Raw genomic sequence first — 27297 nt, forward strand, 5'->3', positions numbered from 1 at the left:
AAATTGCGTCACCCACGAGGCCTGAAAACCCAATACATTTTGCGTGCACTACGTTATCGCAGAGCCAGCAAGGGATAATCGGCTGGTCGTGGGTGATCTGCTTTTTGCAAGCCTTAGCGGAGCGCACAACCACGTATTCCATTATTTTTATTATTTATATTGAATATATAAATAAAAATATTTTCACAAAACAAATAGCAATGTTACCAGTGCTTAAAGCAATTCTTAAAGCGGGATCGAAAACAGATGAGCGCAGAGAGGAGAGAAGAACAAGCGCAGAGGCAGCTAAAACAGTGAGCGAACGCTACTGCACAGAAAGTATTGAGCGAGAGAGGGAGAACAGTTACTCGAGCCAGAGAGTGAAAGGCAGAAGCGCAACTACAACTCAAACGAGAAGGGACGTTTGAGATGCTTCTTACGCGTCACAACTTTTATACCCGGTACTCTGCACTACATCTGTACCTTAGCGGTGTTTTGTCGAATTTTACATTTTTTCTTCATCTGTCATCTACATCTAAATCTACATCTACATCTAACACTTCTCACGCCAACACGCTCCTTTAGTTCGCCCTTCTTCCCTAGAGCCACACACTCCAGAGTCACGGCACAGACAGAGGCCGCACACTGCAGAAGCAGAGTGTGGGTCATTTTTGAAATACACTTGTAACAAGACGGACGGACAGACAGACAGACATGGCTCAATCGACTCGGCTATTGATTATGATCAAGAATATATATACTTTATGGGGTCGGAAACGTTTCCGGACCCATAAAGAATATATATTCTTAATCAGCATCAATAGCCGAGTCGATTGATCCATGTCTGTCTTTCCGTCCTGATGACCGCCTAGTACTCAGAGACTATAAAAGCTAGAGCCACCAAATTTTGCATCCAGACTTCTGTTGCACACACTGTTACAAGTGTATTTAAAAAATGGATTCATTGCCTGAAGATGTCCATGTAAAAAAGTCATATTTAGATTTTTACTTTTATTATCATTTCACAATTGTTATGTTTATTTTTGTGTCAATAACCGTCCGCATTTTGTGTGTGTCGTTAGTTATGCTGTGGCTGCAGACAAGAAACCTTAACTATATCAGTGACTATTTGAGTTTTAGATGTTTATTGAGGATGCCCAAAAATCAGCCAACTAGCGAGGTTTTTGTTTGCAATTTTGCCGTTCAGCTTGTATAAGTTCATTATCATTATTACGTCATAGCTAGTCATAGATATGTGAACATAAATTATTTTAAGTTTTTCTTAAACGTATTCGTAGTCAATATCGATTTACAATATATCAATATCTAATTTGGTAGTTTTGGTTTTTTTCTTTGTACATAATAGCACAATTCAAGCACAAGTACTGTGATATTGCCGGAGTACGGTTAAGATGTTGAGATGAATGAAATGCAAGTGCATAACTACATATGCATAGATAAACATATTTATTTATATATGTATATGTAATAATGAAAGCGGCTTTATATGAGCAGTCTAATAATTTCTGTGAATGCTCATTCATAACATAACATAAATATGTGTGCATGTAAATAGAATACAGTTATTTTAAAGGATCTTATCTATTCTGTATTAGCCTTCGGTGCTGTGAACGTTCACCGAAAATGCACATGTGGTTTCACTCTTTTTGGCAACAGCCTTGGCCTGGTATTGGCCAACATCGTCCATGTTACATCCGCTTACTGTAAAGGCATATCGATTGTCGTCTTTCGTAAATGAGTATCGAGTACGTGTTTCGTCAATGGGTTTGCCATCCTTTAGCCAAACCAGATTTAGAAGCGTTGAGTCTACTTCACATTCGAAGGTGGCATTCTCGCCCTCAGTCACAGAAACTGAAATGGGGAACTTTACAATGGACGGTTGCTTCGCTTCATCCCCAGGCACGTTGACATTGATTGTACAGGTGCTGAATGATTCGCCAGCATCATTAAACGCCTCACAAGTGTATGTTCCGCCGTCTTCGGGGAAAATTTCAGCAATTTGCAGTCGGTATATGTTTGCCTCATTTGAGTATTGGAAGTCCTTGCTGGGCTTAATCTCCTTGTTGTTGTGCAGCCAGACCACATCGAAATGTTCGGCTCCAATAATACGACAGGCCAATGTTACTGCATCACCATCCTTGACAAACCGCGACTCTAAGTGACTAACTATTTTTGGTGGTTTGTCACTGCCAACCACATGACGTTTAGAGTTCTTATCTAGCACTGGAAATATACCAAAATCAGAATATTTTTGTTGCATATTGCGGAGCTGGAGAATTTACTTACGTTTAACGGTTAGCTTGCATTTGGTTTCCACTGCGCTAATCGAGTTTGTGGCCGTGCAAATGAAAAGTCCCTCGTCTTCAGGAAAAACTTCATTGATGGTCAGAGTTGCAACGCCGTTTTTGTATTTCAAGTCCATAATGTCAGATGAGGAAATAGACTTTCCATTTTTGGACCACGTGATCTGGGGCTCTGGGTCACCTTTTACGTGGCAAGTCAACACCAATTGCTCACCGTCACGAATAGTTAAGTCGAAGAGTGGCTTCGTAAACTCGGGCTTGAACATTAAGGAATCATCGGGTGGAACTAAGTGTAAGTAAGTAGTTAGTGTTAGTAAGCTTACAATATTTTATATGTATTTTAAAACGTACGTATTAACTCTTTGGTAGCACTACGTGACCTTGATGGGCTACCGGGAGCCTGAAGGCTATTGGCCGCATATTTCTTTTTGCCTGAAATGCTACTCTGTGTGGTTGAGGAACTAGTTGAGCTTGATGTGGTTGTTGCCTGTTCAGCCTGTAATTAAACAAATTTAACATAGACCCTCATGTTATTATTAAAATATATTTATGATGCTGGTGGTACATCGGACTCTTTACCTTAGTTTCCGACTTGCTATGTGATGAAGTAAACTGTCGGGAAGTTATAATTGGGGGAGGAGCAGGCTTAATCGGCTGCTCTATATACTTGCGATCTGTTGGAAACGTTAGAGCAAGTAAAACCAAATAAATATTGAGCTTAATCAACGAAAAGTTTTGATGTAATATTATTAACTCCGAGGAAGCGGATCATTTGAATACAATCAGATCGATCGCTCATTATTACATACAAACTTTATGGCAAACTTTAATACGAACACACTTAGTTATCGTAGGAGCTTGAGTTAATACATGTTGGACAAGGTTCAGTAATGTAATGTAACAAAGGGATTAGGAGCATAGTCTTCAAATATCGTTCATCTGAGTTCATTTTTTGGATATTTGACATAATGTCGATTTTGTCGGGATTCATAAAAATGTGTTGTATCTTTTTTCAAACTCAGTTCAAGTGGCTATTAATTATGAACATAATTATGGCCATAAAAATGGCCAGCTTTATGTTAAGCTATACTTTTATAACGAATGTTCCAGCATAGTCAGCTATGATTCAAAATCGAGATTATTTACAAAATAAATTAGGGACCGCTGTCAATCATTCTTTTAAATGTATATCGAAAACTCGAACAAATTCTCGTTGGGTGGGATTCCCGTTGCGGACAAATGCAAATACTTGAAAGGGAAACATTTCGAGCGTGGCCAGCATAACCTGCAATAATAATGTAATGCCAATAGGTATCCACAGTCTAGTTACTAGCAACGAACGGCAATTTTTTAACATAGCCAACTAGTGTTTTGGTAAGGAGCATTGATCAATTCGAGTAGAGGTCCACTCTATGCACATAATAGTAGAGTAGTATCATACATTAAATAATAAACCACATAAAAGAATAAACTAATTGTGTATTGATTCTACGTATATCTAAGATAAGTATTAAATGCATGCTGAGGGAAAAAACGTATATCAGTTCAGTTGATTATAAATTACCTCCTGAGTAAAGGAAATTGTGGGCAAGCTCTGCCTGTTCAGGCGTAACCCATTCTCCTGGGAAGATTTAAATTAGAAAATACAGTGGAAGGCAAATTTCGGTAACAATATATTCGCGCATAGTTCAGCATCTCCCAACAATAAAAAAAAAATTTTAAATGCGTACACCCATGCAGGTAGGCTCTTCACAGCAGATCTTCCATAATGTATACATCTGAACATCTTAATTATAATTATTGAAATTAGTATACCAAAAATAATGGTCGTAAAAAAGACTGTGAATAGTTTGATATGGTAAAATGTAGTTACTTCGGAAAAGATAAACAACGACTTAATACATCACAACTAAAACGAGGAGAGACGTTTCGTACGCATCACAACCTTTAGGGTGTTTTAAAGTTTAACATTTCACATTTAAAATTGTTTCTTCATAAGTCATCTTTATCTTCATCACTTCTCACGACAACAGGTTCTGTTAGCTCGCACCTGAAACCGCACACTGCACGAAGTGGAGTGTGGATTGGGAGAATGTGCAAAAAATAAAAAAAGCTGCTGGTCGGGGTGGGGGTAGCTACTGTAAATTAATTTCTTCATTCTGGCTATAATAATGATTCAATCCAATCCCAAATAAGTGATCTGATAGATATGATCATTCCCTACGGAATGGCTTTCTTGGTTTTCTGTTATCTCCAAAATTGGTGATACAGCAGATTTTCAAAGTACACTTATATCAGTGTGATATCACAGCATTGTGGAGGAAAAATTTGGTGGATCTAGCTCTAATAGTCTCTGAGAACTAGCCGACAAACAAGATTGACGGACTAACGGACAGACGGACGGACGGCTATAGATTCAGTTATTGATGCTGATCAAGAATATATGTATATCCTAGATACATTCACTTTTGTGCAGAAATACAATATACCCTATTTACTCTTCAAGTACCGGGTACAACAATAAGGTAGTACAGATATACTGACTGAGTACCGGGTATAAAAGTTGTGACGCTTAAGAAGCGTCTCACACGTTCGTACTCGTTACATCTGTCATCTGCATCCACTATCCGTGACGCACATTGCATAAGGCAGAGTAAGGCATAAGTAAAGCTGCTGGAAGGGGTGGCGGGGGGGGTGACCACTGCCAATTATTATCCTTTTTGTAGCCGAAAGGGGGCTTGGTGCAATTTAGAAATACACTTGTATCAGTGTGAAATCATTACGTCTGTACGCAAAATTTGGTGGCTTTAGCTCTGAGTACTGGCAGACAAACAAGACGGAGGAAGGACTGACAGAGAGACAGACATAGACTCGACTATTGATACTGATCATGAATATATATACTTTATGGAGTCGGAAACTGTTCCTTCTGTGCGTTATATTCATCCACTATCGAGCACAAATACAATTAACCTTGCTGTACTCTTCAAGTACAGGGTATAACAAGCTTCCGGCATGGTTACGGATAATTTTTTTGGTCTTTACTTAAAGCTAATATTCTAACATAATCAACTAATATTTCCTTTTATATCAGTCTGATATCAGTCTCATCTTGCTGCCCGATTAGATTCGATTTAGAGACCAAATTTACCTTCAACGATAACGACGCACTCGGTTTCATCTGTTCCATGGCAATTGGATGCTTTGCAGGTGTATTTGCCAGAATCGGAGGGTTTGCAGTCAATTATTTCCATAGTGACAACTCCATCCGAGTGGGTCATTGCGTATTCGTATTTGCTAAGTTCGCGACCGTCCTTGTACCATTTGACGCTTGGTACCGGCTTGCCACTCAGACAACAAAGCAGCTTGCATGTATCGCGGGCCTGCATGACGCGTGGCCGCAAAAGGAATGTGAAACTGGGTGCCGACTCGGACTCCTCCTGCCAGAATGTGTAAGGTAATGGTTCACGCCTGCGAACCGGAGTCGATTCCGAACGATACTTGGGCTGTTCTTTTGGCAGTGGTTGGACATTCAGGAAAACGACCTCTTCTCTAGATCCATAGTGGTTCTCAGCACGTACTATGTACTCTCCCCTATCATCTAACTTCACACGGTTGATAATGAAGTAGTAGTCGTCGCCAATGTAGCGTTTCATAAATTTCACGCTCTGTCGCAGCTCGATATTGTTGTGTGACCAGGTGAGTGTTGGTGTGGCAGTTGCAATGCACCGGCAGTAGAACTTAACACTCTGGCCCTCATAGCAAAACTGGGAAGATGGACGAATGACGAATCGCGGCGCTGCCTGACGCCGATCGAAAACGGCATCGTGAATTTTATATTTCTCCATTAGCAATTTTCTCAGAGAGGAATATTCAGATAGACGACCCATGGGCAGCAGATATTTTTCAAAGTCCTCGTATTGTTTTCTCAACTTTTCGCGGTAGGCTAAGTAACGATCGCGCGCAATCTTTTGCGTTAACCCGCTGTGATCTCCAGTGAGCCAAGGATGCAAAAGACATTCGTGGGCTGTCATTCGCTTTTCCTTGTTAGCTAAAAGCAACTTGCGTATGAAATCTTTTCCTTCTTCAGATATGTGTCTGAAGGATTCAATATCAAAGTCCCAGTCACAGGCCTTCACGTTCTTAAGTGTTTGAACATCGTTGTCTCCAGCGAATGGTGAAAGTCCACTCAATCTGTATGGAATATTCATTTATTTTATATTTTTATTATACTATTTTAATGATACTTACAGCACATAGGTTAAGACTCCGGTAGCCCACATGTCCGTATAGAAACCAACAGGTTCCCTGTTTACTATTTCCGGCGCGGCGAACTCAGCGGTTCCAGTTGTGATTTTAACGACCTCGTTGGGGTCTAAACGCGTGGCCAAGCCGAAGTCAATTAGCTTGACATTTGTGCTAGAGCGGGTCTGGCACATAATATTCTCTGGCTTGATGTCTAAGTGAATTATGTTATTTTCGTGCATGTGCCTGATACCTTCGCAAATTTGTCTCATGTAGTTAATAACCTCAGCTTCTGTCATCACATAGCCCTCAGCTGTAATGCGCTCGAATAGCTCGCCCCCGGATAAACTAGTAAAAGATTATAATAAGAATAAGAGTATGTAGAAGGGAAATCAATACTGGTTTGCTTACAACTCTAATATTAAAACCATTTCGTCATCATCTTCGAATGCATCGTGTAGGTTGATGAGTTTTTGATGGTGTAACTGGTTCATAATATCTATTTCCCGCCTAATAAGGTCCTTCTCAACAGCATGGGACACAGGAATAAATTTAGCGGCAAAAATGTTTCCTGTGCTTCGTTCCCGGCATCGATGCACGACACCAAAAGCCCCAGTACCAATTTCTTCGAGAATATCATATTTATCGTATACACTTAGCTGAGAAATTTCAACTGGTTGTGGAACGAATTTTGAGTAAATATCGAATACGTAAGAGTCATAATCTTTGATTGGACCATCAGCTTTTCCGCGTATCTTCTTGCCGTTATCGTCGAGCTCCCATTTACGCTCTGTCGTCTTCTTTTTGATAGATTCTTTTGTCTTAATCAATGAGCTAATGTCTGAGGGCTCAGAGCGTCCATACACGTTATCTGCAAAGACGCGGAAGTCGTATTCTTTTCCAGGCGTTAGTCCAGTAACTGCCATTGAAGTGAAACGTGTGTTTCCTACACGTATCCACGATGACAGTGGATGCTCACGGCGCTCAACGAAATAGTTTGTTATGTCACTGCCTCCATCCCAGACAGGTGACTTCCAGCTCAGAGACAAGGAGTCTGTGCCAATACTTTCGATTACCGGGAACCGTGGAGGATCCGGACGATCGCTTATTTGAACTTGAATTATTGCAGTATCTGAGCCGAGCTCATTTTCAGCCGCAATCCTATATGGTCCCGAATCCAGTCGTGATCCGTCCCGAATTGTCAGAACGGCGTGTCTCTCCTTGACTTCGACATGGTAATGACCACCAGACTCAATGTTCTCTCCTTCCCTCACCCAATGAATGCGAGGCTTCGGGAAGCCAGTGAATGGTATTTTAATTACAACATTCTCGCCCTTATCGAAGTAGGCAGTGTCTCTGAATCGTGGTGGAACGTTCAATTTCGGAGCAGCTGCAAGTTAATAATTATGGTTTTAAATTATGTTAGAGTATATGTACGTTAAACAGCAGACTTCGAGTTGGACTTGACTGGACTTGACTTTAATACTTACTCATAATTGCCAGTGCGGCCCGAGTGGACTTTGCTCCGGCCTTGTTAACGGCACGACAGACGTACTCATCAGCGTCTTCTCCGAATATGTCGTTAATATGAAGGTAATGATCTTCACCCTCTGAGTAGATGTGATAGCGCGCCCCATTGGTTATTTCGCGGGCCCCCTTGTACCAGGTAATGGTAGGTCTTGGTACGCCACTTATGGTGCATGTGAATTGGGCATTGTGGTTTTGAATGCAATTGGCATCGCGTAGCGGTTTCACAATCAAAGGAGGCGAAGCCGCCTTCGGATCAATGATTTTAACTGCCTGAGAGGCGGTCGATTCTTTCGATAGGCCTGCCAAATTCTGAGCGAAAACTCGAAAGTCGTACTGACGTCCTTCAATCAGATTGGGGCAGTTTATTTGGTTGGCGGCACAGATGATTGCGTTCACACGCTGCCATGCGTCACTGCCAACTTCTCGTTTATCGACCAAGTAGCCTTGAATGTGAGCACCGCCATCCGACTCCGGTTTGCTCCATTCCAAATGCACAAAATCACCTCCGATCTCAGTGATTTGAGGAACGCCTGGCGGCGAGGGAGGATCAATTGGGGCCTTTGCGCGGATGGGATTAAGTCCTTCCAGTGGTGGACCCATGCCGTTCTCGTTTACAGCCATCACGCGGAATATGTACTCTTGGTTTTCAATTAAACCCTGCACATTAAAGGACGTGTCTTTGCAGCTGCTAGATACTGTTATCCAATGCGGTGAGGCCACATCCTTCCTCTCTACCACATAATGTGTCACTCTCAGACCACCATCGTACGAGGGCGCACGCCAGGCTAGAGTGCACGAGTGCTTGTTGATGTGGGATACCCCCATGGGACCTGTGGGAGCTGACGGTAGGCCAGTGATACGTACATCAAACTGTCCAATTGCACTTCCGGAATCGTTTGATAATTCCATTTGATATAGGCCTGCGTCACTCTTCACAATGTCTCGAATGAAGATTGCAACATAATCGTCGAACAAGGTAAACTTAAAGTGTGATTCATCTGGGTTATCTGAAAGAACTTCGTTATTCCTTGTGATCCTTACAGATAGCGGCTGATCTCCAGAATAGTAAATCTTTATCTTCGTATTGTCACCTTCTGGAAGGTACAGCTCGCTGGGACACCTATTAATGATCGGGGGAGATCCGATTTTCAGGTAGCCTGATGTGTGAACAAATCCCAGTGAGTTGATTGCCTCACATGTATAATCGCCATCGTCTCCGCCCTGCACGTTGGATATATGCAGGCGGAACACTCCGTCCTTGCTATCGCATGTGATACGGCCGCCGCCCATCTGAACTTCTTTGCCATTGCGCAGCCATCTGGCCACGGGAGTGGGCTTGCCAGAAGCGGCACACTGGAGTGTATAGTCCTTCCCACAGGGAGCGTTTTTGTCCTGTAATCGTGTGACCCATTCCGGCTTTTCACCACCCAAGACTTCACACACTCTGATTGGCATTGTGCATAAGCTGGACTCCGAGCGACCGGCTGCATTTACAGCAAAGATGCGGAATTCATAGTCGCCCATCTCCATTAAGTTGATGACCGTGTACTCGGTGTCCAGGACATTGTAGTCATTACACTTTACCCAAACTGCACCCCCGATGTCCCTTCGTTCAATGATATAGCCGGTAATTCGGGAGCCGCCATCACTTGCGGGCTTCTCCCACTTTAGGTCGACATAGTTCTTACCGACTCTAGTGACTTGCGGGGTTCCTGGGGGTGTTGGAACATTGAATTTTCCCTTGAGTTTAAACCTCAGCGACGGCGGGGAAGGCTTGCTCAGTCCAGCAGCATTCTTGGCCTTGATGCGGAACTCATACTCGCTGCCATTGGTGAGGTTATACAATTGATATTTGGAGTCCTTAATCAGATACTCGTATGTGTTCCAAGAGGAGTCGTTGAGGATGTCGCGGTACTCTATCTGGTATCCCTGAATACGGGAGCCACCATCGTTGGCTGGCCGTGTCCAGATCAGTGTGACATTTCCAGAATCCCAGTCGATCACCTTCGGCTGGCCAGGCTCGTCCGGTACTGTAAATTGGTGCTTGGCAACAATGGAATTTGGCATGTCGAGTGGGTCAGACAAACCATATTGGTTCTCTGCTCTGACACGGAAGTCGTACTTGTGGAGCGGCTCAAGACCCATAACATCGTAGTGCGTATTGCGAACAAAACTGCTCACCTTCACCCATGTACCACTGGCGTCCAGTTTCTCAACCACATAGTTCGTGATTGGTGAGCCACCATCGTCAAGTGGTGTTTTCCATGCGAGTGTACATGTGTCCGGAGTAATATCATAGGCATTCAATGGGCCTTGAGGTGGGCCTGGTCTATCTACGACTGTCACATGGCATGAGGCGGTATCCGATCCTTTCGTGTTGTTTAAAGTAATTGTATACGAGCCGGTCTCTGATCGCTTCGCCGATTTATTAAAGTACACTGAGGCATAGTCATCGGTGTCAAATCGAATTCGTTCGTCTGGAACCACTTCGACACCGTTTATGTTCCACGTTGGTGTTGGCCGGGGGTTGGCATGATACGGCACAGTAATGTGGAACTCTTCTCCTGCAATGACTGTCATATCGCGAATCGATAAGTCAGACGTGATCTTGGGAGCGTGTGGTGGTCGGCGGCAGTAGATTAGGTCGCTGGATGCACTGAAGACCGACTGCCCGGCTGAATTGACAGCAGCCACCCTAAACTCATATTCCGCATTTTCAATCAAGTTGGGTATCTTGCAGGTTAGATCTGGACACAGCGCGTGAACCGCCTTGGTCCACTTATCATCGCTCAGCAGACGCTTCTCAATAACGTAGCCAGTGATTGGGGAACCTCCATCGTGTTTTGGTTTTGCCCAAGCGATAGTAATGCTATCTTCTGTTGAATCGATACCGCGTGGTATTCCAGGAGCGTTGGGAACATCAAATGGATGCCTGGCCCGTATGGGCTCTAAGGTACTGACTGGATCGGACTGTCCATACTTATTCTCGGCTATTACGCGGAAGTCGTACTCCTTGTTAATGCTTAGGTTTCGCACACGAACAAAGGGAACTGTGCAGAAGCTGCTAACTTTGGTCCACGTGGAGGAGCGAGCTTCTTTTTTCTCTATAATATAGTTCTGCACGGGTGAGCCGCCATCGTCCTTGGGTGGATTCCAGTACAGCGTCAGTGCGTCTCCAGCAAACTCGTCTGCGCGCAAGTTGATTGGGGGACTCGGCCTATCCAGAACCCTTACATTACAGGTAGCCGTATCAAAGCCGGAAGGATTCTTTAATTGAATTCGGTATTGGCCCGAGTCAGAGCGCTTTGAGTTTTTCACGACAAAGGACGCTGCATCGTCAGTCAGGTGCTGGTGCACACGATTGTCGTCTTCAACGACGCTATCATTGGAATACCAAAAGGCAGAGGGCTTGGGGAAAGCCACATACGGCACATGAATGCTGAAATCATCTCCGGCTCTGCAAACTATATCGCGCACACCTCCCAAGTCCATGCGTGGCTTGTTCGGCTGTTCTTCGATTGTAATTGGCTGGGAAGGCTTGGATGGATCTGAACGACCAACATCGTTTTCAGCAATAATACGAAACGAGTATTCCTCCCCTTCCCTCAGATTTGGGACTGTGAACACGGTGGAGTTGATGGATGTTTCGTTGACTGGAACCCAGTCCTTTGAATTCTTTGGACGCACTTCAACGTAATATCCCTTGATTCTTGACTTTCCATCATTGCGCGGTGGCCTCCAAGACAAAGTGACACTATCCCTGGTAATGCGGTCTGGCTTTGGTGGCTCGGGTGCATCTGGACGGTAGCGCTGAAGCTCGGCCGTAATGGAATCCGACGGTTTAGATGGCTGACCAGGACCTGCCTCATTTACAGCGGTCACCCGGAACTCGTAACGAGCTCCTTCCCGCAGATCTGGCACTGTGTAACTGGTGTTTGGCGTTGGGTAATTATTACATTTAATCCATTCACCACCACGCTCTCTGCGCTCGACCACATATCCTGTTACTGGCTTACCGCCACAGTATTCTGGAGGATGCCATTCCAAGCTGGCCGAGTTCGGTGAATAGGCTGCAATGGTTGGTTGCGATGGTGCGCCTGGTGGGTCAAAGGGAGACTTCGCTATAACAGGTTTTCCTTCGAGGGACTCGGATACACCATAAATATTCTCAGCCCTAACACGGAACACATATTTCTTCCCTTCGGCAAGTCCCTTCACTGTGTAGCTCGGCTTTGGGCAATAACCGGTCACCGGCTTCCAGTCTTCAACACCGAACTCGGTGAATTCGAGAACGTATCCAGCTATTTCACTGCCTCCGTCGTCTTTCGGTGGATTCCACTGCAGGCTGATGTGGTCCGGCGATATCTCTGTGTAGCTTAACGGTCCCTCTGGGGGCGCAGGCTTGTCTACGACAATAATTTCAATGTCCGCTGAATCCTTTCCGAATTCGTTGGCCGCTGTAACTGTATATTTGCCAGCATCTTGCCGGTTTGAGTCGTCAATTCGAAATATAGTGCGCTCAGAATTCGTTTCGTAGGAAACTCGTTTGCCATCGGGTACTTTGATGTCACTTCGCTTCCATTCAATGGTCGGAGTTGGAGCACCGGATATTGGTATATTTATATTAACAGGCTCGCCAGCGCGCACCTTAACACGCCTGCCCAATAATTCATCCAGATGTAATCTCGGCTTCTCTCGAATCGGGCGGGCATCAAAGGTGGCTGACGACTCTGAGAGCTTGCTGTTGCCAGCCGCATTGACGGCCGATATCCTATATTGATATTGGTGGTTGGACGTGACTCTATCGTCATTATATTCGGTAGTCGGCACTGGCTCGCCATTTATTTTAAGCCACCGACCCGTATTAACGTCTCGGCGCTCAATATCGTAGCCCAGAATGGGAGAGCCCCCATTGCTGATTGGCTGCTTCCATTTGATCGAAATGTGGTCTTTGTCGCTGTCGGCAAGCTCCGGCTTGCCAGGCGCGCCTGGAACGGTATACTGATTCCTGGCCACGATGGGCTGCTCACAGTTCAATGGATCAGATCGTCCTTGAAGGTTCTCAGCCATCACCCTGAACTCGTACTTGGTACCCTCCAATAATCTGGGCACAACTGCATGGTTGTACTTTGCATTTACATAATTAACAGCTGGAACCCATCCGCCACCATGTGTTAGGTCTCGTTTTTCTATAACATATGCCGATATCTCGGAGCCACCGTTGTCTTTCGGCGGTTTCCACGATATGGTTACCGAATTCGAGGTTATTTCCTCGTACTCCATTGGACCATCCGGCGGTCCGGGACGGTCCAGCACAATCAATTCAAAGCTTCCTTCATCGATGCCGGAATCATTGCGCAGAAGTAAATGATAGATCCCCGAGTCGGAGCGTTTGCAATTGACGGTATGAACAACAGTGTGGTGACCGATCGATGTGATTGTCGATCTATCATTCGACTTTAGTGGATTATTGTTCAGTGTCCAAATTGCCTCTGGAGCCGGTTCGCCAATGAAATCGATGTCCACATGAACTATGAGCCCAGCTTTAATTCGCACTTCGTGAAGTGGTGTTATTATTTTTGGAGGCAAATACCGGGGCTTTGCCATAATCATGTCGGACGGCTCCGATGGCTCCGACTGTCCGGCTTGATTAACGGCAATCACCCTGAACTCATACTCTTGTCCCTCGGTCAGCTCGGATACAGTGGCGGAAGTGTTGTTAGGTGGGACGTGCAGAACGTTTGTCCAGTAGGGACTGCCCTTTTCCTTCTTCTGTATGATGTACTCTGTTAGAGGCGCTCCGCCATTTGCCTTTGGCGCAGCCCATTGCAAGTCAACGTGGTCACGATCCCAATCAGTAATATTTGGCTTGCCAGGTGCATCGGGCTCGTCGAATTCGTTCTTTGCAATAATGCTCCTTGCAGCCTCCAATGGCTCTGACTCTCCGATCGCATTGACTGCCTTCACGCGGAACAAATACTCCTTACGGTGAACAAGACGTGTTAGGTCATGGACCGGGTGCGTGCTCATTCCCGCATCGGACCAAGTGCCTCGAGATAGGTCCATTTTCTCAATAATATAGTGCAATATCGGCGAGCCGCCATCGTCGTCAGGCACATGCCAGCCCAAATGACAGCCATCTCTGCTTATCTTTGAAATATCCAAAGGTCCCTTAGGGGGCGACGGCCTATCCAGAACAGTGGCATGCGCCGATGCATCAAACGATCCGTGCTCATTCTTTAGTATAAGTGTGTAGCGGCCTTCGTCACTGCGCAGTGCCGAAGGAATTTCAAAAGTGAGTTCGTTTTGGAAGAGATGCGACTCGCCTCGAGATTTCGTACCGATTTCCTTGCCGTTATACAACCATTGAATAGATGGTTTCGGCGAGGCTTCTATGGGCAAAGTCCAGCCCAACCGTTTGCCAGCATGGACTGTGATGTCATTCAAAAAGGATTTGTCGAAGTGTGGAGCCAAAAAGCGGGGCTTGCAAGTCACTGTGCTGGAAGGATCGGATGGATCGCTCGGACCACCGCGGTTAATTGCAAAAACGCGGAACTCGTATTCCCCTCCATCGGTCAAGTCGGGTATATGGGCCTTTCGCTCATCGCCAGGCACCACTGCAGCACGTTCCCATTGGCCAAACTTTGGTCTTTTTTCCACATTGTACGATATTATGGGCGATCCGCCATCCCGCTTTGGTGCAGCCCACTCCAGGTCGACAAAGTCTTTGCCCCAATCCACAGCCTGCGGCTGTCCGGGCTTGTCTGGATGTGAGAATGGATCCTTAGCTGTTATCGGCTGAATGGTGGCCAATGGTTGCGATTGGCCTTGCTTATTAACAGCTCGTACCCTGAAGCTGTAGTCATGGTTTTCGATCAAGTTATCGGCTCGGATTTCAGTACCTGCGCATTCTCCGACCGGCACCCATCGCAGTGCCTCGTTGTCCATTTTCTCAACAATATAGTGCGTTATCTCAGAGCCACCGTCGTCCTTGGGGGGCCTCCACCGCAAGCACATTGAGTTTTTGGTGACTTCATCAGGACGTAATGGACCTTCGGGCGTACCAGGCACGTCCAGTACGGTGACTTTTACGGTGTGCCGATCAACGCCATTGACATTCCGAGCCACCAGTGTGTAGGCCCCGGAATCGGATCGCTTGGCATCCAGAATACGCAGCTTTGTGCGCTCGTCATTATTCGAAATCTTTACTCTGTCTGTGTTTATGACCATGCTGTCCTCATGTGTCCATTCTTTGCTGGGAATCGGCTCACCAATGACTGGTACATCGAACTCGAACACATTTCCAGCCTTGATTTTGATATCCGACATAAAGTTGCGATCTATCTTCGGAGCCAGGTTCTTGGGGCGCGCCACATGTGGCACGGTGGCATCGCTCGGAATGCCTGGGCCAGCTTGGTTGACAGCCCTAACACGGAACTCGTATTTAACGCCCTCAATCAAATCGGGAACGTGGCCGTTGGGCACGTCGCCGGTGACCTCCGCACACTTCTCCCAGTCGGGTGAGTACTTGTCACGCTTTTCGATGATGTATCCACTGATGGGGGAGCCGCCATCGCTTTCTGGTCTAGTCCATTCCAAATCAACGAAGTCCTTGTCGAAGTCTTTGATTGTGGGTGTTCCAGGTTTTGTTGGCTCATCGTAGGGGTTATTCGCTTCAGTTGCGTGGGGTGTTGTAAGGGGATCTGAGGTTCCTTGACGATTTTTGGCCTTTACTCGGAACTTATACTTATGTCCTGGTGTTAGGCCCTTGACTTTGAAGCTGGTAGTTGGCCCGTCCGTCTCTCCGGCTGGCACCCAACGTCCAGTCACTTCATCGAGTTTTTCCACGTAGTAGCTGTCTATTGGCTGGCCACCATCGTCATCAGGCGGGTTCCAATGCAGTGTACATCCTTCCGCAAGAACATCTTCAACTTTAAGGGGGCCGTTGGGCGGCGACGGCTTGTCGATCACAGTAACCTTAACGTCAGCACTGTCCTCTCCGTTTACATTCTCCGCATATACGGAATACAGACCCGAATCAGCACGTGTGGCATTGGTGACTTTCAGCTTAGTGCTGTAGTCCACATGCGATACCTTAACGTTTTCTTTTGTGCAGACTTCTTTTTTCTTGAGAAGCCATTTAGTCTTGGGTGCTGGCTCTCCAGAGACCTTGCACTCAAATGTAAATGCCTGTCCTGCCTTAATACGCACTTCAATGAGGTTCGATCGGTCAATGACGGGTGGCTTGTTCCGTGACTTTGCCACAATTGGGGGTGTGGCGTCCGAAGGGTCTCCTGGGCCTGCAGCATTAACAGCGCTTACTCTGAACTCGTAGGCTTGACCTTCGATGAGGTCAGGAATAGTGGCCTTGCATGGCTGATCTGCTGGCACTTCCAGCGTTTTCTCCCATTGGCCGTATTTATCTTTCTTTTCGATCAAGTATCCGGTGAGGGGTGATCCGCCATCAGAAATTGGTGGAGTCCAGGCCAAGTCAATGTGGTCCTTGTCCCAATCGGTGACTCTCAAGTTCTCCGGCTTTCCCGGCTCGTCGAACGGATTCTTGGCAATAATCGATTCCTCACCAACCAGCGGCTGCGACTCTCCCTCTGAGTTCACAGCAGACACTCGGAACTTGTACTCATTGCCGGGCGTGAGGCCATTGATATCCGCATGTGGCTCAGTTGAGCGAGTACAAGGAATCCAGCAGCCAGTTTCGGGATCCAACTTGTCAATTTGGAAGTACTCTATTGGAGTGCCGCCATCATCACTTGGGCGCTTCCATTTGAGGTGGCATCCCTCCTTGTGTACATCGGAAATTTGCAGAGGTCCGTTTGGCGGAGTGGGCTTGTCAGTGATGACAACATTTATGAGCACACTATCCTTGCCAGAGCTGTTCGTCGCAGTGACCAAGTATTCTCCCGAATCACCCCGTTCAGTTGGTCGAATAACGAGCTTGGTGTAGTAGTTGGGGGTCTCGATGGTGGCATTCTTTCCCGACTGCAATGGATAGTTGGAAAACTTCCACTCGACCTTGGGAGCGGGTTCGCCGACAATATTCGCATCTAATTTAAGAGCTGTTCCAGCCGATATCACTATATCGCGAAGATTTCTGCGATCTATCTTGGGAGCCAGATAGCGAGGCTTGGCAATGAATGTTTTGCTAGCATCAGACGGCTCCGACTGACCACCTTTGTTCAGAGCAATTACTCGGAACTGGTACTCGTTTCCTTCGATGAGTCCGTTGACAGTAGCTAATGGGGCTGGGGAGTCCGTTTCCAGCGCCTTTTCCCACAGCGGACTGTACTTGTCCTTCACCTCGATTATGTACCCGGTTATGGGTGATCCTCCATCACTGGCTGGCTCTGGCCAAGCAAGATCCACTTTGTTCGCAGTCCAGTCGGTGGGTTCTGGAGCTCCTGGCTTTGATGCTGCAGCTGGGGGACAATTGTTTGTGTTTTGTTTTCAATTCAAATGCATAAGAGCAGGTTGAATTTTAGTACTTACTGAATGGATCTTTAGCAATAATCGAGCCCAAAGTCTCCAGCGGTTCGGACTCTCCCTCCTTGTTAACGGCCTTCACTCGGAACTTATACTCGTGGCCAGGCACCAGACCATCGACTGTAAACTCTGGTACATCCGATTTGCCCACAGGAAGCCAAATGCCAGTGTCTGGATCAAGCTTTTCAACCAAATAGCCCTCTATTGGCTCTCCACCGTCGTCCTTTGGCTTCTTCCATTTTAGCTTGCAGCCATCCTTGTGTATATCTGATATTTCCAGGGGGCCTTCGGGCTTGCCAGGCTTAGCTGATATTCAAAACCACAGGAAGGGGTTTAGTAGAAATATTTTTGAGTCTCCCTGCTATATAATAACTTACTTATAATATTTATTTGGAACTCCACCTGGTCTTGCCCATAGAGATTATGCGCAGTAATCTTGTAGAGTCCGGTGTCTTTTCGTTCTGGGTTGTTGTTGATGTACTTGGTGTTGTACGGAACATTCTCGATACGAGTGGCTGCTGTCGATTGCACAGACTTGTTGTTTTGGGTCCAAGTAATTTCGGGTGCCGGTTCTCCGCAGACGTTAATGTCCAAAAAGATGGGCTCACCAGCCTTGATGTTGTAAGTACGAATGTTTCTACCGTCAATCTTGGGCGCCACTGTTTGATATAGAGACAATGAGACAAGTATCCAAAGCATAAGAGTGGGAAGAAAATTGGTGGCTTATGCAATGAGAAACTACTTACATTTCCTTGGCTTTGTTATGATGGTTTTGCTGGTGTCAGATGGTTCCCCGTGCCCAGCCGCATTAACGGCCTTCACTCGGAACTCATACTCGCAGTTTTCATTGAGATTCGGTACTGTCGCCTTGCACTCGTCGCCGAAGGCTGGAGAAGGTACCTCAGCACCCTTGATCCACTTGTCGGTCCCTTTTTCGCGTTTTTCAACAACGTAACTGGTGACGGGTGAGCCACCATCGTTGAGCGGTGGGCGCCAGACCAAGTCAACATGATCCTTATCCCAGTCCACTGCTTCCGGAGTACCAGGCTTGCCAGGCTCATCGAATGGATTCTTCGCAATAATAGATTGCTCCCCAAGCAATGGTTCGGACTCGCCTTCAGTATTTACAGCTAGCACTCGGAACTTGTACTCATGTCCAGGCTCCAAATTATTCAGCTCGGCGAAGGGCTCCTTGAAGCGACCAGATGGCATCCAGCGTCCAGTCTCTACGTCCATTTTCTCCACAATGTAGTGCTCTATGGGCAGACCACCGTCATCAAGCGGAGCATTCCACTTGAGTTTGCAGCCCTCCTTGTGCACATCAGTAACGCGCAGTGGCCCCTCTGGAGCGCCTGGCTTGTCCAGCACAGTGACCTCAAATGAAGCTTCGTCGTGGCCAGACTCATTCTCTGCCTTAATTGTATATTTTCCGGTATGAAGTCGCTTGGCAAAAGGCACAGCCAGCTTGGTGCGGTACGACTCCATGTCAACGTTGTAGTCGCTGTCGTCGTTCTCCAGACGTGCCTTGTTGTGGAACCAGGTTTTGGTCGCGGGTGGTTCTCCGGATACCTTGATGTCGTACCGAATGTGTTGGCCTGCTTTAATGGTGATATCCTTGACATTGGTCCTGTCAATTTTGGGTGGAGCAAATCGATCCTTGGCGGTCATTTGGTCTGATGGCTCGGAAGGCTTGCTTTGGCCTGCCTTGTTGACGGCCTTGACTCTAAATTGATATTTATTGCCTTCAATCAGGTCATTGACGCGTGCCTTGCAGTCGGGCGTATTTGTTTCCAGCACCTTTTGCCACTTGCCGGTACTGTTGTCCTTCCTTTCAACAATGTAGCCAGTCACTGGCGCCCCACCATCGTCGTCTGGAGCCCTCCACTTAAGGTCGACATGGCTGGCAGACCAGTCGGCAATCTGAGGCTTGCCAGGGGTGTCAGTTGTGTCAAATGGATTCTTAGCTGTGGTCGGTGTGTCCGATACTAGGGGCTCCGACTCCCCTTCACTATTGACGGCTTTCACGCGGAAAAGGTACTCCTTACCTTCTGTGAGGCCTGTGACGTCGGCTTCTGGTGATTTGGTTGTGAGCACTGGCACCCATCGGCCTGTCTCTGTGTCCATGCGTTCCACAACGTAGTTCTCGATGGGTTCCCCTCCATCATCTTCGGGCTTGTCCCATTTCAGGTGAACGCTCTCGGCAGTTACGTCGGAGACGGCTAGAGGACCCTTTGGTTTGCTGGGCTTGCACTGCACCTCCAGCTCCACTTCAACCGTGTCGGTGCCCGAATCATTTTTGGCTGTCACGACATACATGCCGCGATCTGCCCGTCTCACCTTTGGCATAATAAAGGTGGTCTTGTATTCCTCATTTTCGATTATAATTGTGTCGCCAGATTTGATTTCCGCCCCGTTGTATGTCCATGTAATTTTGGCTGGGGGCTCTGCCTTCACTGCAGCGTCCATGTGCAGCATTTGTCCGCTGCGCATGATTTTCTTTTGCAGGTTCTTTCGATCTATATGTGGCTTGAGGAAGCGCGGCTTAGCCACCACAGATTTTGATACATCGCTAGGGTCGCTCGGTCCCGCCCTGTTGACTGCCACAATGCGAAACTCGTACTCGTGGCCCTCTTCAACGCCGGTCACTGTGCCCTTGGTCTTGTCTCCAGGAACTGTGCCAGCATCTACCCAGGCCCGCCCCGACTTGTCACGCATTTGAATGATGTATTTTTGTATTGGCGCTCCGCCGTCACTCTTGGGCGCATCCCAGGCCAAGTCCACAAAATCTTTGTCCCAGTTAGTGGGCTCTGGCCTGCCGGGTTTCTCTGGCTCGTCGAACGGATTCTTGGCAATAATTGGCTTTTCCGTTTCCAAGTCCTCAGACTCTCCCTCCTTATTAACAGCCCTAACGCGGAACTTGTATGGCTTTCCCTCGTGAAGGCCAATCACCTTCGCCTCGGGCTCTGTGCTCTTTCCGCAGGGCAGCCACTGGCCAGTGTGCGGATCGAGCTTTTCTATTTCATAATAGTCAATCGGCGCCCCACCGTCATCCTCCGGCTTTTCCCATTTGAGCTTGCAACTGTGCTTGGTTATGTCGTTGACTTGCAGGGGACCCTTCGGCTTTCCTGGCTTGCCCAACACCGTCACCTCCAATTCAGCCACATCCTCGCCGACCTCATTAGAAGCTTTAATTGTGTACTTTCCGCTTTGTGGTCGCTTGGCGCGCATTACAAAGAACTTGGTGTTGTAGTCAATGTTATTAATCTTAATGCCCTCGTCGTCCTTGTCGCTGACCAGGGGAGATCCATTGAAGAGCCACTCCACTTTCGGCGCAGGCTCTCCCCTTATGTTGATTTCCAAGCTGATAGATAGGCCAGCCTTCACACATACAGGCTTCAGATTTGTGCGGTCAATGTGCGGTTTCACTGTTTTGCAATTATAAAGAGTTAAAGATCACAGATTACATTAGTAGATATATTGTTCGTAGATGCATATGCACGATGAGTAAATGTCTCAAATTATAGAAAACTTACAGAACCTTGGTTTAGCTGTATGCCAGTTTGTTTGCTCGGATGGATCGGATGTGCCGGCCTTGTTTACGGCACGAACACGGAATTTATACTGCTGTCCCTCTTCTAGTTTCTTAACGACGCCCTTGCAAAGCGGTCCATCTGTTTCGAGGGCCTTGACAAACTCTCCAGAGTCCTTGTCCATAACTTCGACTATGTAGCCAGTGATGGGAGAGCCGCCATCTCGAATGGGGCGCTCCCATTTGAGCTTAACATGATGCTCATCCCAGTCCTCGAGCTCTGGCAATCCAGGCGGGGCCGAGACATCATATGGATTCTTTGCAGTGATGGCCGAGTCAGTTTCGAGCGGTTCGGACTCGCCCTCTTCATTCACTGCCTTCACTCTGAACTGGTATCGGTGGTTTGGATCCAAGCCCTTGATGTCAATGTCTGTCTTCTCGGGATCTACCGATCCTGCCGGCACCCATTTGCCCGTTGCGGTATCCATCTTTTCTACCACATAGCCTGTAATGGGTACGCCTCCGTCGTCTTTCGGCTTCTTCCATTGAAGTTTGCAGCCCTCTTTGTGAATTTCGGAGACCTCCAGCGGGCCGTCTGGTTTCGAGGGCTTGTCCAAGACTATTACCTCCACCTCAGCTTCATCAACGCCATTTATGTTCTCAGCACGCAGCTTGTACGTGCCGCTCTCTTTGCGAGATGTATCCAATACGGTCAGCTTAGTATTATAATCTTCGTTATCCAGCCGCACTTGTCCGCTGGGAGTTAAGTCTTTCTCCCTAAAGATCCATGTTAGTGCAGGTGCTGGCTCCCCTTTAACGTCCACATCAAACTTAACTGGTTGACCAGCTCGAACTTTGATGGGCTTCATTTTCTCGCGGTTTATGGATGGCTTAACTAAAAATTACAAATGAATCCAAAAAGGGTTAATGGGTTAATGTCATATAAAAAGGTCTATCAAGTCTATCAATCAATAAAGCTCTTTGTGAGAAGATACAACACATTTTGTGCCTTTGGCTTAACATTAGCGCAGTTAACGAATATAAATATTTTTAAAGCTGTGCATCAGAGTTAGTTTTCCATTTATAATCGCTGCAGTGAATATCAGTCTTACGGTTCCTTGGCTTGGCCAAATGGGGCTCTGTTGCTTCACTGGGCTCGCTGGGACCAGCTTTGTTTATCGCTCGTACACGGAACTGATACACATTGCCTTCGGTGAGGCCTTCGACGGTTGCTTCTGGCGCGGGTGTCTTAAAGAATTCATAAAGAGTCATGAGATCGTTAGAATGGTAGGAACTAAAAGTAGTTTAATGGGATAAATATTCTGGTTCTCGTTCTTGTTCTAGCTCTAGTTCTATTTTCAATCATTACTTACATTTGTGGTGAGTACTTCATCCCAAATGGGTGAGAACTTATCTTTCTTTTCGATAACGTAGCCAACAATCGGAGCACCGCCATCATCTTTAGGGGGCGCCCACTTCAACTTGACCATGTGCTCGTTGTAATCATCTATTTTGGGTGTACCTGGTTTGCTGGCAGCATCATATGGATTCTTTGCTAAAATGCTGCCATCGGTCTCTAGGGGCTCAGATTCCCCCTCCTCATTAATGGCCTTGACCCGGAACTGATATTCATGGCCTTCTTGAAGACCCTTGACATCAAATTCGGTGTCATTGCCAGAGGTTCGACCCACCGGTACCCAACGGCCTTGCTTCTTATCGAACTTTTCCACTTGGTAAGCCGTGATGGGTTTGCCACCATCGTCCTCAGGTTTCTTCCATTTGAGCTTGCAACTGTCTTTAGTGACGTCCTTCACATCTAATGGGCCCTTCGGCTTGCCCGGCGGACCAAGAATATTCACTTCAACTGTCGCCTCATCCTCGCCGTGCTCATTGACGGCACGAATCTTGTAGATGCCAGTATTCTTTCTGAGTGTGTCAATAATTGAAATTTTGGTGTTGTGTGGTATGTTCTTTATTTCACTATTGCTGGGCAGTTCCGTTGGCTTCAGCTCAGTATCATTTTGAAACCATGTTATTGTGGGCGCAGGTTCACCACGTACATTAACATCATACTTGATGGGCTTACCCGCACGAACCAACAGTGGCTTCAGGTTGGTTCGATCAATACGCGGTTTCACTGAATCAAACCATTAGATGTACAAGAAAAAAGAAGAAAAATTAGTTATTTATAGCCGTTAAATAGTTGAACATTGACATTGACCTACATTTTTTATACTTTACAACCTGAGGCACACTTGCGTCTGATGGGGGCGACGGTCCGGCTTTATTAACGGCCACAATGCGAAACTGATATTCTCCATACTCCTGCAGGCCGGCGACGGTAGCTTCCAATTGATCACCCGATATTTCCAAAGCCTTTTCCCACTCGGGCTTATTTTTATCCTTCTTTTCAATAATATATTTCTGGATGGGGGCACCACCATCATTGTTGGGAGGAGTCCACTTTAGGCTAACACTTTGATTGTCATAGTCGGTAACCACGGGAGTGCCGGGCTTGTTGGGCTCGTCGAAGGGATCTTTTGCCACGACGCCGACCAAAGTGGTCAACGGTTCGGATTCACCTTCTTCATTGACAGCAGATACGCGGAACATATACTCTGATCCGGCGTTCAGCCCGGTTACATCGAAGCTCGGTGGCTCCTTTTCACCTGGCGATCGCCCAACTCGGACCCATTTTCCAGTAGCTGTGTCCATTTTCTCAACAACGTACTCCTTAATGGGAACTCCTCCATCGTCCTCGGGCTTTTTCCATTGCAGTGTGCAGCCTGTTGCTGTCACGTCACTAACGGCAAGAGGTCCTTTCGGAGAGCTCGGTTTTCCCAGCACCACCAATTCAATGGTCTCGCTGTCCACGCCATTGCGATTTTCTGCTTTCAGAGTGTAGAAGCCACTGTCCTTGCGCTGGGCATTACTTATGACAAAGTCTGTGTGATAGTCGACATTTTCGATCTTAATCCGATCTCCATTAGTAAGCGGGATATCGTCCCTCCAGCTCCAGCGCAGCTCAGGCACTGGCTCTCCACTGACGTCCACCGACCACTTGTGGGTGCGACCACTTTTGATAGTAACGCGCTTAAACGTGGACCTATCAATCTTTGGCTTGACTATAAGTTGAACGGAGATACAGATAGATACATCCACAACGGGAATTATTTTTAATTCAACTGCAGAATATTGGAAGGATACACAACTGATACATACTATGCAATAAAAGCGTTTTTGGTAAAGCTGGTGCATTTCGATGTGCGATTGAATGCTATGAAAATGGGTATGCCTGCGCATATGTGCATGGATGGGATCCATAAAAACCTTAAGTACATCATTTATTTAAGATACAACACGACAATAAACATACCGCAACACTTCTAAAAAGTACATATACCCATTATTTCTTATGTAGCGTTCACAGTATAAGCAGAAACTCACAAAAAGAGAATTACCGCAGACTACTGAGTTACTCACTCACTAACAATTAGTTCTACATTGTGTTACATTTACAAGCTAAAATGCGAATGATTGCTGTTACAAGTACTTGGATCCAATAACATTAAAACCAAATCAGCGTGCGTCTCATTTTCTCCTTTTTGCCTGTGACGTTTTATACCCGGTACTCGAAGAGTACCCGATCCGTTCCGATCCGTTCCGCCCCCACAAAGGACAAAAACCTGCTACACTCACAATTTTGAAGATAAGAGAAGATAAGGTGGTGTTGGTGTGAGAAGTGATGTAGATGACAGATGTAGAAAAAACGTAAAATGTAAAATTAGAAAAAAACATATGGGGACATACTTATGTGCATATGTTTCACACTAAGGTTACATACATGCATATGTACATACATATATACATACATATGAATGAATTCTCACAACGTTCCTCTTCGTTGGTGTATGCTTTCTGGTCCCTTCCATTCAGCATTGATGGCTTTTATAAAATATACTCTTATCTGATTGTAAATATGCTTTTTTTCATAGAACTATTACATAGAATCCAAAAATGGCTTCCAAAAAAGCTGAATAAATGTATAAAAGCGAATTAGAATTTTATTGTTAAAATGGATATGGCATGTAATTTTTTTAGCTGAAAGCAAAATAAGTTGTGCTTGCTAAATGTGTGCCAAATGTTAAGCCAAAGCTGGAATAACAGAATGCGCTTTAGGAGGATAAATTAAGAGCGTCTGTCTACTGGTATTTACCATGAGGGAAGTTGGCATGACTTACGGTTTCTGTGCTTGCAAAGGTGATTGTCAGTGGACTGCGATGGCTCGGAGGGACCAGCCTTGTTCACTGCGCGCACTCTGAATTGGTAGACCATTTTCTCCTTGAGGCCCTCCACCTGGCATTCCGGTGTGGGGTCCTCTGTTTTCGCAACCTCATTCCAAGTCGGGGAGAACTTGTCTTTGATTTCGACGACATAGTGAGTGATGGGTCGACCACCATCGGATGGCGGTCTCTTCCATTTAAGCAACACGCTCTTGTTGTCGTAGTCATCGATAACCGGCTGGCTTGGTGGACTCGGGGGATCGTAAGGATTCTTCGCTTCGATAGCATCACTTGTCTCGAGAGGCTCTGACTCGCCTTCTTTATTGATGGCCTTGACGCGGAATTTATATTTCTTGTTGGGAGTTAGTCCTTTGAAATCAAACGATGTCTCGTCTGGACCGACTTCGCCAGCAGGTATCCAGCGTCCTGTCTCTTCGTCCATCCGTTCTAGCGCATAACCAGTAATCTCACAGCCGCCATCGTCTTGCGGACGCTTCCATTTCATTTTGATATGGCTAGCCCTAACCTCGTCTGGCTCAAAGGGGCCACCTGGAGCTAATGGCCGGTCCAGAACGATTACATGGGCCTCGGACTCAATTGTGCCGGAGCTGTTTGTCAGAACCAGTTTGTATTTTCCTGTGTCCTTGCGAACGGACTTCTTAATTGTAATTGAGGAGTTTCTTTCCAGCTGCTCAAGGCAAACTCGCTGGTTGTCAAACTTGAGGTTTTCAGTTTCCTTTAGCCAGGTGGCTGTTGGTTCCGGCTCACCATCGTACTTGATGTCGAAGCGAACGGTCTGGCCTTTCTTTACAGTTATGTTCTTGAGACCATCACCCACGAGGAACGGCTTGACGAAACGGCATTTGGCAATAATGGATTTAGTCTTGTCGCTAGGCTCACCAGGTCCGGCCCGATTAACAGCACGGACTCGGAATTCGTACTGTTGACCCTCCTTGAGACCATCCACGGTTGCAGTTCTTGCATCGCCGTCTACCTCCTTGCCGGCAACCCAATCGTTTGAGAATTTTTCTTTATACTCGACAATGTACGCAGTGATGGGGTCACCACCATCACTGTCTGGTGCTTCCCATTTGAGGTCTGCATGATCCCTATCCCAGTCGGTTAGATCAACCGCCTTGGGCTTGCCAGGCTCATCCCATGGATCTTTGGCGAGTATTGTGTTCTTAAATGTTGCTGGGTCTGATGGGCCAATCTTGTTCATAGCACGAATTCGGAATCTGTACTGCTTCTTTGGCACCAAGTCATCGATTTTTCTCTTACACGGTTCACCAGGTAAAACTTCAGCGACAGGCTCCCAACCTTGCTTTTTACTCAAGTCCTGCCGTTCGATCACATATTTAGATATTGGAGTGCCGCCATCGTCTTCTGGTGGGGAGAAATTTACAACACACGATGTCTGATACACATCTGTAACATCGACATTCAGCGGTGGCTGAGGCACGTCCTGGCAAGTGATTTGCACATCCTTTGCATCTTCACCTTGACCATTGCAAATTTTAATTTGATACGGCCCTGATAAATCCCTCGTAGGCTTTTTAATTTTGAAAGTCACTTTATCATCGGTCACAGCAACTTCCACATCCTTAACTGGCAAGGGCTTGCCGTCCTTAAACAATTTTGCCTCGACTGGGGATTGTTTTGTACCGCTAACTATATTTTGGGGAGGGACAAAAATAATACGAGTATTGCTTTAGCATAAGTTGATTTAAAGTATATTAAAAACCAAAAAAAAACCATTAACGGGCACGACCGTTGTATAATAGTTCACCGAATAAATTTATTTCTTTGTTTATATTTCGGCAGGTCCTTTTATGGCACAGAAATAGGCAATCGGACTTATGAACTGAGTAAACAGTAGACGTACTCATAGGGTCGGAAATAGTTTCAA

At 46.4% G+C, this 27297-nt stretch overlaps 1 protein-coding gene across 7 annotated transcripts in view; it reads right to left on the minus strand.

Moving 5' to 3' along the window:
• Nucleotides 1-1048: 1048 nt before the first annotated feature.
• The window catches only part of LOC117590681 (twitchin), a 54453-nt gene continuing 28204 nt past the window's right edge, over nt 1049-27297 (minus strand). For 4 of the 7 annotated variants that reach the window (XM_034283570.1, XM_034283569.1, XM_034283567.1 and 1 more), the window contains 17 exons: nt 25347-27059; nt 23331-24230; nt 22479-23242; nt 22218-22353; nt 21110-22000; nt 18323-21001; nt 17954-18235; nt 17583-17882; nt 8039-17512; nt 6960-7938; nt 6555-6896; nt 5455-6497; nt 3868-3924; nt 2883-2977; nt 2655-2799; nt 2287-2589; nt 1049-2223 (listed from right to left, as the gene is read on the minus strand). In XM_034283570.1, coding sequence (XP_034139461.1) covers nt 1592-2223; nt 2287-2589; nt 2655-2799; nt 2883-2977; nt 3868-3924; nt 5455-6497; nt 6555-6896; nt 6960-7938; nt 8039-17512; nt 17583-17882; nt 17954-18235; nt 18323-21001; nt 21110-22000; nt 22218-22353; nt 22479-23242; nt 23331-24230; nt 25347-27059 — 20735 coding nt within the window. In that variant the 3' untranslated portion in view covers nt 1049-1591. The remainder of the gene's footprint in view (nt 2224-2286; nt 2590-2654; nt 2800-2882; nt 2978-3867; nt 3925-5454; nt 6498-6554; nt 6897-6959; nt 7939-8038; nt 17513-17582; nt 17883-17953; nt 18236-18322; nt 21002-21109; nt 22001-22217; nt 22354-22478; nt 23243-23330; nt 24231-25346; nt 27060-27297) is intronic. The other 3 variants (XM_034283573.1, XM_034283568.1, XM_034283571.1) reach the window with 2 other exon arrangements.

Source organism: Drosophila guanche, unplaced genomic scaffold (genome assembly GCF_900245975.1).
Source record: "Drosophila guanche unplaced genomic scaffold, DGUA_6, whole genome shotgun sequence".
NCBI classification, from domain to species: Eukaryota; Metazoa; Arthropoda; class Insecta; order Diptera; family Drosophilidae; genus Drosophila; species Drosophila guanche.